At 38.0% G+C, this 13,067-nt stretch overlaps 1 protein-coding gene across 7 annotated transcripts in view; it reads left to right on the top strand.

Annotated features, from left to right (window-relative positions):
• The window catches only part of SPIDR (scaffold protein involved in DNA repair), a 562,942-nt gene that overhangs the window by 250,325 nt on the left and 299,550 nt on the right, over positions 1–13,067 (top strand). For all 7 annotated transcript variants that reach the window (XM_028119024.2, XM_028119022.2, XM_028119020.2 and 4 more), the window contains one exon: positions 12,091–12,304. In XM_028119024.2, the coding sequence (XP_027974825.1) occupies positions 12,091–12,304 (214 nt within the window). The remainder of the gene's footprint in view (positions 1–12,090; positions 12,305–13,067) is intronic.

Below are 13,067 nucleotides of genomic sequence, written 5' to 3'. Positions count from 1 at the left end.
GTCTTGCTGTTTTACCTTGCCTTGTGTGGTGTTTCCATGTAAAAACACTCTGAGCATTTTTCACTAAGGAGTCCCTGTACGTGTTTTACATCCCTCACACTTTTTCCATGATTGGAACTCTCTGGTCTCTCCCTGCATGCCTTTTGAGAGAGGCACTTTCATGACATCATCTCATTTTAATCCTTAAGCTAATTTCCCTTTTCCTTTCCTCCCCTCTCCCTTGTTAGTGTTTGTTATAATGTTGTTGAAAAGAGCACCCAAGACTAAAATACTTTTGTTTAGCAGTTGTGAATTTGCTGTACTCATTAGGACATGCACTGCTCTGGTTAATTGTAGATTTTGCCCATTTTGACCTAATATAAAGTGACTTAACTAATGAATTAGAAGTTGTTCATTAGAATATGCTTTATTAAAAAATAAAGAACAGCAGTTGGAAATTTATCTCATTCAGTGTTCAGAGATAAAAGGGTTAACCATTCATTTCATTATTTTCTGTGTTAATGGTTATTACAGAGGGGTAGAGGGTTGAGGGTTGATGTGGACTAAGTATCAAGAATAACATGGAAGTAGTGGCACCCTGGATTCTGTTAGTGCATCAGTAAGTGTATTTTCAGCTCTTTTTGCTACACAGATTTATAGTGTTTCCACATGTAGAGGGTGTGCTGTTCTGTACAGATGTACATGCAGTTCTGGCCTTCTTCAGTATTGTTTAGAGGACGGTGGGTGTGAGCCTCTAAACTCTAGAGCATTTTTCTAATCATCCACAATTAGTAGCTATTTAATGATTCCTGAAATTTTTCTTAACAGATTTATTCTTCAGTTGATGTTACATTTAAAGAAGAGATATTTAGATATCTATTTCTGTACTTTCTCTTTAGCCTTAAGACCTTTTAAAAGTCGTTTTCAGTGTGATTTTTGGACACCACTTAAAACCTATTTTATGAGCCAAAAATATTACCTACAGTGTTAGGAAATAAGGTGTTTTAAATGAGGAAGTTTTTTAATAAAGAGGACCTTGCTTTGTGAGTACTCAGAGTGGAAGGGGCAGTACGCACATTCAGTGGTCCTATATACTTCACTCCTTGGAAAGGTTAACCTGTAATGGCCCCTGTCTCAGTCAGCCCGGGTTGCCATAACAAAGTGCCACAGATCAGGGGTCTTAAACAACAGACATTTATTTTTCACAGTTTTAGAGGCTGGAATTCTGAGATCAAGGTGTCAACCACCATGATCCAGTCCCAGTGAGAGCTTTCTTCCTGGCTTATAGACAGCTGCATCTAGCTGTATGCTCACATAACCTCTTTGTGCACAAGAGGAAAGACAGACTGCTGGTGCATCTTCTTATAAGGACACTAATCCTAATGAATCTGTGCCCCCATCCTTAGGACCTCATTTAACCTTAATTCCTTCCTTAGAGGCACCATCTCTAAATATAGCTACATGGGAGGTTAGGATTGGGGCTTCACGTATGAATTTGGGGGGATACAAACATTCAGTCCAAAGCATTTTGCCCAAGGCCTCCCAAAATTCATGCCCTACTCACATGCAAAATACATTCATTTCATCCCAACAGCCCTGAAAGTCTTAATTCATTCCAGTATCAACTCTAAAGTCTAATGTCCAAAGTCTCATCTAAGTATCATCTAAATCAGAGGTGGGTGGGAGTCGAAGTACCATTCATCCAGTGGTATAATTCCTCAACAGCTATGAGCCTGTGAAACCAGACAAGTTTATGTGCTTCCAAATACAATGCTGGGACAGGTATGGGATAGACATTTCCATTCCAAAAGGAAGAAACGGAAAGGAAGAAACGGGTGATAAGTCTCAAGTAAGTTCAAAAACTACCATGGAAAATTCCATTAGATTTTAAGGCTCAGGGAAAATTCCCTTTGGTTCAATGCTCTGCCCTCCAGGTCTGCTGGGATGCCAGGATTATCCCCATGGCTCTGTTGGGCCTTGCACCCTGAGGGCTTTCTGCAAAGACCTCACCACTGAGACAAGGAGGGGACATTTTGGCCCACCTAAACCAAAAAGGTAGACCCATACTTTGGAAACCAGGGGAAATAATCAGCCCTGCGGTGAGTGGCAGCCCTGATGATCTCCTCAGCGCTTTTGGAGTCATTCTTCCCTTTTTTGAAGGATGATGCACATTCACAAAAGAATAGCCCTATTGTCCTGTCCTACAGAATGTAAGAAGTCTGACAGCCTTCCTTCATTCCTTCTGGTGTATGTCTCCTTCAGTTCTAATGGCAGTGTTTTTGCTCATACATCCCACAATCTCTTTATCAAGTGATTGTCTAGTCACACCCTTGGTGTTCTCTTCCAACATTCTTTCTCATTTTTTTCAATATGGACAGGCTGAGAATTTTCCAAGTCTTGAAATGCTGCTTCCTTTTTTGCTTAACAATTCCCTCTTCAATTCATCTCTCACCTCTCGAATTTCACTTTTAAGAAATCAGGAGGATGCAGGCTATACATTTTATATTTTAGTTAGAAATCTCTGCTGAATATCCAATCTTGTGGCTCACAAGTTCTATCTTCTACAGAACACTAGAACAGGGGCGCCTGGGTGGCTCAGTCGGTTAAGCGTCTGCCTTCGGCTCAGGTCATGATTCTCTGGCCCTGCGATGGAGCCCCACATTGGGCTCCTTGCTCAGCGGGGAGTCTGCTTCTCCCTCTCCCTCTGTCTGCTGCTCCCCCTGCTTATGCTCTCTCCCTCTCTCTGACAAATAAATAAATAAAATCTTTAAAAAACAACACTGGAACACAATTCAGCTGACTTCTTTGATACTTTATAACAAAAATTGTTGTCTTAATCAGTTTGGGCTGCTATAACAAAATATCATAGACTGGGTAACTTAAACAACAGGCATTTAATTCTCACAGTTCTGGATTCTGGGAAGTCCAAGTTCAAGGTGCTGCCAGTAGATTTGGTTCCTGGTGAAAGCCAACTTTCTGGTTTGTAGATGGCACCTTCTTGCTATATCATGGCAAAGAGAGAGATCATTTCTCTTCTGTCTCATTGTAAGGGACCAATCCCATTCATAAAAGTTCCATCCTCAGGACTTCATTATTTCTGAAAGCCCCACCTCTAAATACCACCTCTAAATACTTCATTATTTCTGAAAGCCCCACCTCTAAATACCACCTCTAAATACCACCACCTCTAAATACCACCATAAGCCCCACCAATAAATACCACCCCCACCTCTAAATACCACCTAATCCATGAGGGATTAGGACCTCAACATATGAATTTTGATGGGTTACAAAACATTCAGTCATAGCAATCTCCTTTCCTCCAGTTTCTAATAATCTCCTCCTCATTTCTGTTTGATACCTCACCAGAATTATCCTCAACATACATATTTCTAGAATGTACCTTAGAACTCCTCCAGCCCCTACCCGTTACGCAGCTCTAAAGCTACTTCCACATTTTTAGGTATTTGTTACAGCAGTACCTAGCTGCCATAACAAAATACCATAGACTCTGTGGCTTAAACAGCAGATCAGGGTTCCGCCATGGTCATAGATTTCTAGTGAGAGCTCTGCTCTTCCTTGTTTGTAAGCAGCAGCTATCTGGCGGTGTGCTATTGTAGTCTTTTCTCTATGCTTGGTAGAGAGAGAGGGAAATTTCTGGTGTCTCTTTATAAGAAGAGAGGAAGAAACTATAGAAGGACACTAATCCTATCAGATCTGAGCCCCACCTTATGGCCTCATTCAACTTTAATTACTTTCTTGGACGTTCTATCTCCAAATACAGCCACACTGAGAATTAGGACTTCAACATATGAATTTGTGGGGGACACAAATTCAATCCAGGGTACCCCTTCTTGTCCAGTTTTGTACAAACTTTGCTTAGGAATCTACTGTCTTCCTGGAACCTTTGTATAGTTTTTTCTTACTTGGATTTCTTAAAAAATTGGACCTTCTATTACGTCTTCACCCTCTCCCAAAACAGTACAAGCTACCTCTGCAGAACAAGTCACAGTGACATTCCTGGTGGTAGCACTGTGACACTGTGATCCCAGGTGTCTGGTGTGCTTTGCTAAATTCTGATTGTTCTCATTGCTACAGACTGTAAGGAACATTCCAATCGCCTGGTCAGTATTGTCTAGTCTTTTTTTTTTTTTTTTTTAAGAGTTGGGTTTCAGATTTCTGTTTCATGCTTAGGATTATTGTGGCTTTTGGAGAAGAATATTTTAAACTGGGTGAAAAGGCAAAAAAAATGTGGAATTAAGAAGTGAAAGCACAATTGTTTATAGTTCAGTAAGCACTTGTGGTTAACAAATGTGTCTGTTCATCATTGCCAGATGACTTAAAATTTTATGGGAGAACATAAATTTTAAACAAAACTCTGCTGGTTACAGGATAAAGATATTAATTTCTTCAGAATATAGTTTTTAGGTATTGTAATCTAGACCTACTGCTTGGAGCTTTCTGAATTTTATCATGAAATTACGAAATGAATCTGATGGCAGCTTACAAAATTTACTCAGAAACTAGTTTTGATTTAACAAACAATAATAATGCAATATTGCAATTAATAAAAGTCTCACACATTGAATAGTCACAGGAGCATAATATTGCTAGGTGTTTGGGAATCGTTGGTAAAATTGGGCATAGTTGTAACTTCTCAAAAGAAAAGATAGTATGATTATGTACAAACAAATACAATTTAGATTTCAGTGCATGTTAATGAAAAAAAACAGTGGTAAGATACAAACAGTAAATAGATAAAACATCATTTGGATTTGATTTGGAATGTGTTTATTTTTCTTCTTGGAGCATCACTTGAATCACAGTTAATTTACATTCTCTGGATGCATATCACGTTCAATTTAGAGAAGGGGAAGTAAGTTAAAATCATCTTGGTTAGCAGTGAAATTAAGGCTAGTAAAATAGTCGCCAAAGTTCTTTACATCTATTTGTATTAGGGTTCATTTAGTTCATACATATTTATTGGTACTGATCCAGATACAGCACTGAGTTCATGGTTTAGTAGACAAAAGTATTCATTTTATGTGTGAAAATGTTGGTAAGTAAGAGTTGCAGTGATGACATAAAGGAGAGTAATAAACTCAGCTGGATGGAAAAAGAAAGTTGTGTTCAGGGAGTTCACCAGGGAGATGGTGATGAAACTCTTAAAAGTATGGTCTAGTTTTCACCTTCTTAAAGAAATAATTTAAAAATACTTGAGTAGGGCTGGGGAATTTGAGATTAGAGCAGCAAGAAATAACGAGTAACAAAGGCCTTTCTATACAATGGAAAGTAGTTTGGATTTCATCCAGTAGATAGCCATTGAAGGGTTCAAGCACAGGGGTAGCTATTATTTAATTTATACTTAAAAAGAGTCCTGTAATGGGCCTTATGTACCATGGATTAGAATGGCCAGGTGCTAGACTGGAAAGGTCAGTTAAGGCCAAGCTATTGTATTAACTAAGAGGCCTCAATCTTAATATATCCCAAACTGATGTCTTCATTACCAGTATTCTCCCCTGTCAAGGCCACCCCGTCCCCCAACACACAAACACACAAAGAAAGCTGGTCATCTAGAAATCTTCTCTGTCTTGGTAAACATTAACTCTGTACTTCTACTTTCTCAGGCCAAAACATTGGAGTCATTCTTGACTCTTTTCTCTCATTTCCCATTGATGGTCCATCAACAGGTTCTTTTGGCTCTATGTTCAAAATATAGCTAAGCGTCTGCCTTCAGCTCAGGTCAACCAACTTCTCACCAACTCTCTCCCCATTTCCCAGGTACAAGCTACTGTCATCTCTCCTGGGTTGCCACAGTAGCTCCTTTTTTTTTTTTTTTTTTTTTTTTTTTTTTGCCACAGTAGCCTCCTAACTGGTCTCCCTATTTCTTCCTTTCTATCCTTGGTGTGTTCTCAGCAAAGCAAATTATGTGCCTTCCTCATTGGCTTCCCATCACACTCATAGGAAATAACCCAAGTCTACACAATGATATAAGACCTTGGCTTTTCTCTGCTTGACCGTTGTCATCTGATCTCCTATCCCCTGCCACCCAGGTTTAGGCAGACTACATTTAGTCCTAGCCAGAATAGGAATGGACTCTTCTCTGAAGGGGTGGAATGAACTTTTGGGGAAAGCTGAGACTTCTAGTGGGGATATTGAAGCCACCAGAATACCATCCTGTTTCTTTTGGCATTTGGAGGGCTTAACTGAACATAAGAAGTACTGTAGCCAATCATTTGAACTTGAGGATAAGGATATTCTCATTCGAATGTATTCCTAGGACTCTAGCCCTTCTTCATTTTACAAGGCTGGGATTTCCATTTTTACTAAGAACTGTTTATCTACTATTCATATATATGGATAGAAATTACTAGACCCCTGTGGTATACTTTCTATATGAATCCTTTTATTCATCTTTCTTAATCATTTAAAGTCTTTGGTATCTATATATATACTAGAAATTAATAGAATAGGACATAGAGTTATTTAAAGGTATTATTTAAAATTTTGCAAGTAACTAACAGAAGCACCCACATAAGACCATTTTGGTCCTAGAAGCATGTATCATTTTGGGGGTTAGGGGGAAGCTATAAAATATCTTTAAAAAGAATAAAATGTGAACTGATTATATCATGGTAACCCAGAGTGAGTACAGCAAGAATTGTAATAATCACAGCTGGTGGTAACTGTGTCAAGTATCTGTTAAGGACAGAGGTCCTGCCTGTATTGGAAGCAGGTGGACTTTAAAATCCCCTGATGTCCATCCTTGAGGCTTGCTGTGCTGTCACCCCAACCTGTGTGTGTGTGTGTGTGTGTGTGTGTGTGTGTGTCTGTCGGTCTGTCGGTCCATCTGTGTGTGCAAGTACATGATGGGTGAGGACTGAGGGAAAAAGGAATGGTGGGCACTTTTGATGTTTTGACCTGAAGAAGAGGAAGCACCAGTTTCAGAGAATAGTAGACCATATACTTTAAAGCAAGATGCTGTGTAGATTAGTCTAATGGGATATCTATGAAGATAAGGAGAGAGTAATAATATAGGGCGAAATTCCATATTACTATGTAGCCAATGTTTGGTTAATTAAGTGGAGTAACTTAGAGTGCAACAAATATATTATGAAAAGTATTTCTCTTAGAAAAACTTAGAGATGTTTCTGTCCTCTAGAGGAGGATCACTTCAATATCTCAACATCTCAATATCCCCACATACTAACTAGTTTCACTTGGTACTTTCTTGTACAATTTTCATTAATTTCTTTTATAGTATTTCTAATATAAATATTCATGAAGTTATCATTATAATATATATTAATTCATCAACATAACCTATTTAGGAGTTGACTTTGCATGTAAATGGATCCTGGCTACCTGTATATTTCAAGGAAATACCTGTATATTTCAAAGAAATCATTTAACCCAGGAGTCTCAGATACATTTTCTTCTTCTATCATTTACTTGATTCTTTTGTGACCTCTTAGTCATTTAAAACCAGATTTTTTTAAGAGCAGTTAGCTGATAAAATAAATCATTCACACATTCATTTGGCAAATGTTAGCCTTTAAGTTAAATATTTTTCATTTTTAACTAAGAACTGTTTTATCTGTTATTCATATATAGAGATAGAAATTACTATATCCTGTAGTATACTTTCTATATGAATCCTTTTATTCCTCTTTCTTAATCATTTAAAGTCTTTGGTGTTATATATTACTATTTATGCTCTCCATTTGATCTTTGTGGCACTTACTCTTCAGTATTTAGTACTGTGAAAAAGTTACCCTCTTCTTTTATCGTGCGATGATCAGTGTTGACATTCTGACCATGTCCAGCCATAGTGAGAGCCTCCATTTCTCAAATGGATATGCTTTCTTTACATTTTAAAGAAGTCATATTTTAACATAATAGAGTAGGAAAAAAGCATCACTCACAATTTCCTATCTTTAACCAGCATTTACCTGAGAGACATTTTGGTCCACGACTTGTAAAGGATACTCAATTTCTAGGATTAGACCTGCCAGTAATTCTCTCTGATCTTAAGAAAGTCATGTGAGCAAGTAACTTTTTTAGTTTTCTTATCTGCGGAAAAGGGAGATTAATATCTTCCTTACCTATTTCATAGGGTTATTGTAGGTCAAATATGATAATAGATTTGAAAATGCCTTGGAAAGTTAATAACATTGTTAGTGACCAGGGTGACAATGGCTGCTGCTATTACATGTGTGATGGACCAGGCCCTGCACTATGGGCTTTTTGTGTTACATCTCTTGATGTTTGCAGTGTTCTTGAGAATGGCTAATACTGTCTCCATTTAAAGATGAGGACACTGTTAAAAAGAAGATAAGTATAGATAAAAGTATTTGAGGATTTCAAAAGGGAAGGAATAGTTGCTTCTGGCTGGGATTCAGTAATCCCTTGCTGGTCAAAGTGATATTTTGACTGAGTCTTACATCATTTATGCAAAATGTTGCCTTGCTGGCACAGAAATGCCTTTTACGTACCACCCATTTAATTAATCTTCGTTTCTTCTGGCTGGGATTCAGTAATCCCTTGCTGGTCAAAGTGATATTTTGACTGAGTCTTACATCATTTATGCAAAATGTTGCCTTGCTGGCACAGAAATGCCTTTTACGTACCACCTATTTAATTAATCTTCGTTTGTAAAACCAGTATCTCTTATCCCCAGATTGAAAGCTTGCCTCAAATACACAGTTTATCTTAGGTTGCTTTTTACTTTTTTATCCCTCACACAAAGTGCAAATTACACTGCCTTAATTTCTTTAGGGAAGGCAGGCCACTGGTTTCTCCCTAAGGTTGTGTTGGAGGACATTTTCTATGAGAGACTTTAGAGTGCTTTGTGGAGAACATTGTGCTGTTCTAGCCCTGTGGTACAGCCTAAATGGCACTGCTCAGCATTCTTCACCAAGTCCATTTAAATCACCAGGCATGCTGCAGTGTACCAGGACTTTGGTGATAGTCAGTACCGTATGGTGTGTTTATTCCATGCTGTAGTACACAAGGATGATAGTCAATGCCATATGGGGTATTTATTCTACACTGCAGTACACCAGAGTTCTAGTGATACTACCATAAAGCATGTTTTTTTTTCTACACAGCAGTGCATTGTGTCTGTGGTGATAGTAATATCATAGTGTGCTTATTGAAATACTGTACAGTGTGCTGATTCTTTGCCCCAGTACACCAGGGCTGTGGTGATAGTACCATTAAGTATGTTTATTCTGGGGATGCCTGGGTGGCTCAGTTGGCTAAGTGTCTGCCTTCGGCTCAGATCATGGTTTCAGTGTCGTGGGATTGAGCCCTGTGTCAGGCTCCCTGCTCGGCGGGGAGTCTGCTTCTCCCTCTCCCTCTGCCTTCTCCCCATGCTCATGCTCATGCCCTCCACCATCAAATAAATAAATTAAATAAATTAAAAAATAAATTTTTTTATTCCCCATTAAAAAAAAAAGAATGTTTACTCTGTGCTGCAGTGCCTGGGCTGTGGTGATAGCTAATACCATGAAGCATGTTTATTTTACAAATTATTTAGTGCTATTTATCTTCAGCCGAAACCATAGTTTTAGGAGTATTGCCAGGATTTATCATAAAAATCTTCAAAGAGTGTAGTTAGTAGCAGTATGATTCATCTTAGATATATAGGTATTTCTGCCATAATAACTATAGTTTCTACAATGTCTTGCCTTCATACAATCTGTCAAAGGTCTATGGGAACTGTAGGATTGGGCAGACCACTGAAAACCTATTTCACTTTTAGTCAGAGCTGCATAAGACGATAATTAGTACCCAAGGAGAGAACTTGTGCAGCGCAGGCAGACCACTGAGTGTGGCTTAGCCACACAGAGCCAAGAGGATGTGCTCTGCCAGACCATCTGATTTCATGGGCCCTGGAGCTCTGAATAGCAGCTGCTGTCATTGGTTGATGAGAGATGTTCCATGCCTGCTGCACAGTTTTAGGGATGGGGCCTGACTACAGGTACAAGTTTTAAAAATTCTTAAAATAGGGGTGCCTGGGTGGCTCAGTCATTAAGCTTCTGCCTTCGGCTCAGGTCATGACCTCAGGGTCCTGGGATTGAGCCCCGTATCGGGCTCCCAGTGGGAAGACTGCTTCTCCCTCCCCCATTCCCCCTGCTTGTGTTCCCTCTCTCTGTTAAATAAAGAAAAAATCTTTAAAAAAAAAATAAATAAATAAAATAAAAATTCTTATGTTGTCCACAAATGCTCCTGTAGCTACTGCATTTAAACCTAGGGCATTTCCCTTTGCTGCTAAAGACCCTAATTCTCCACCCATTGCTCCGGCTGCCCTGCAAGGGAAAAGTGTATGTATCAGAGTGACCTTTACATTATCCTGACTTCTTTTCCTATTCATCAGCTGAGGGTGAGCCACTTTTTATTAAAGTAACAACTATTATGGCAGAAAGAAAATACTTCCTAGTTAGTGCCTTTCTGTAATACTTGTTTTCAATCCTCTATTTCCCTCCCCCCTGTAGTGACTAGTACCGCCAGCCTGACATTGTGCTTATTCATATCCTTCCCCCATTCTGTTTCCTTCCTTACCTTAAGAAATAGTAGCAAAATAGGTACATACCTTAGGAAACAGTAGTTCAAGACAGTGCTCAGTGGTGTGGCCTTGCTTAATATGTGAACACATGCTGTTGGCACTTAGAGAAAGGAAGGAATGGAAAATTAGGGGTGAGTGGAAAATGAAGAAGAAGGCGAGAAAGAAAGAGAAATGAAATTAAATTATATAACTAGAATGTTGGTGCTATTTAAATATTAATTTTTATTAATCACTATTAACCAGTTAGCTAAAGTGATAAAGAAAACTCATATCAGTGTCTATTATTATTAGCAGGGTACTATGCTAGACACTTAGTTTTTCTTATTTCATTTATTTTTTTAAATTAAAAAACAAAGTAATAGAAAAACATAAGTATACTTACCACCTGGAATTAATAACACATTTTAATCTTTTGTCTTTTTGATTCACATATTTTTGTAATAGAAACAGTATGGCAGGTAAGTGTGAAATCCTGAGTCATGCTCCTTTCTCTCTCCTTAGGTATGTGTTTCTATGTATCCTGCTGGTCATATTTATATACTTGTGTTACATATGTATCCTCAACAATACTTTATTGTTTTCTGTGCTTAAAAAAAATAACATCATGGGTATCATACTCTACATTATCTTGTTTATACCCTCTTGTTTTTGAGATCTCTCTATGCTGATACATATAGACCAGGTCCACTAGCTAACTTCATGGTGTTCTGTTGTATGTACACAGCATGGTTTATCCTTCCTCCTATTGATTTGTGGTGGGTCCAGTTTTCTGCTCTTATAAACAGTACTGAGGTATGCATCCTTATTTAGGTCTCCTGGTGTTGTAACAGTTTCTGGGACACATACGGGTTTTAGGTTACACATACTGTCAACTTCAGTTCTGTCATTTAATTCTTAAAAATGTTCTTTGAGGCAGGTGGCATGATCCCCATTTTACACATGAGGAAACAGGTGTTGAAATGCTATCTATCCTGACTGAACTTAATTAATCAGAGAGCCAGTACTTAAATTTAGATTAAATTCCATCTTTATAAATCTCGAGTCCTAACATTCAGCATTCCTCAGAAATCCTTACCTTTAATCTTTATGTTCATTACAACATTTGTAACCAGCAGTCTCCTGTATCATTTCCAAAGTAGAAAATCAAAGCAGTTAATGAGGTAGAGGGAGCATATAAGAAAGAAGAAGGATCAATAAGTAGTCTTACTCCCTTTGTTGTGGTTATCAAAAGAGTTAAAGTTTTGGTGTAAAAACATGCTCTGTGAAATGATGGTTCTGAGTCTTCTGTGTATGCAAGACTGTTTCTTTATGATGGAAGACTATTTTTCATGTTGCTTAAAATGCAACATGTAAGTTATTTTGATTAAAAAGATGTCACAGTGAGTGTGTTAGAGTCTATACGTTGAAAAATATACAAACCATTTTCTTGAGGTGAGTAAAGCAATCTTAATTCTTTCTTTTTTTTTCATGACATTTTATTCACAGTTGGACCATACGTCTATTATACTTCATTTTGCTTTTTTTTCTTCTTCACCTTCTAGGTAGAAAATCGGGTGTATTAATTGTGAAAATTCTAGAGCTGCATGAGGAATGCACCATCCAAGTTGCCATGTGTGAGCATTTAGCAGGGCTGCAGGCCAACAGCCCTTCTCAAGGTGAGGCCCCTAGGACTGGCCTGAAGGTTCTGTTCACTAAGGAGACTGCTCACCACCTCAGGGGACATCCCCAAGACATTGTCCATATCTACCCTCCCTGGTGAGTGCAAAGAACTGATTGACTAACTGTGAGTTTGTCTCAAAAGATATTTTTATGATGAACATTTTTGTCACCTTATTATGAAGAAATGCCAGGAGAAGGAAGCCAGAATTTGACATAGATTTTATGTAACAGAAGCACTGACCTGTATTTGAATGCTTGTCTGTACTTTTGGCAGGAAATTTTTGATAATTTGAGGATAGAGGGGCAAGGGAGAAACAACCATATCAAGATTCCTGTCTAAGTGGTGTCTTATAAAATCTGGCTGGTATTGTTTTTGTCTTTCTTAGAAATACAATTTTAGTTAAGAGGCATTATGTGACAATATGATAATGCACATTAATATTTCTTTGCTAATCACTTTGGGAGGGATGAAAAGCATATATTAAGACATAGGACGGTTTGATCTTTAGAAGCATAAATGGTCATTAATGAATCAAATTATTTTTAAGGACACATGTTTGCTTCTCTATAGGTTAATTTTACTACAAAAAGAAGAAAATCTTACTATTATTGAGGGAACGTTTGAGCAGCCTTGTTTTAAGAGCTAACTATTAATTTTATTGGCAAATTTTTAGAAGTTTCATTCATCTGCTAAATTCTTAGTTTTGAAGTTGACTTACAGGTCTTAAAAGTTAAACATCCCTCCCACAGGGATCTTTTTTTCAGTGTCCATAGTGAATGATTCTCAGTCTTTACTTAAATTCTTCCACTAACAGGCTGCGGATAATGTAGGGTAACTTGCATTTTATTTTGTTTTGTT

The sequence above is a fragment of the Eumetopias jubatus genome, unplaced genomic scaffold, assembly GCF_037043125.1.
Source record: "Eumetopias jubatus isolate StellerSeaLion01/CBP00866 unplaced genomic scaffold, mEumJub1_p1.0 scaffold_4, whole genome shotgun sequence".
Classification (NCBI taxonomy): domain Eukaryota; kingdom Metazoa; phylum Chordata; class Mammalia; order Carnivora; family Otariidae; genus Eumetopias; species Eumetopias jubatus.
Note: the sequence above shows the minus strand (reverse complement) of the source record. Positions and strands in the feature narration are given on the sequence as shown.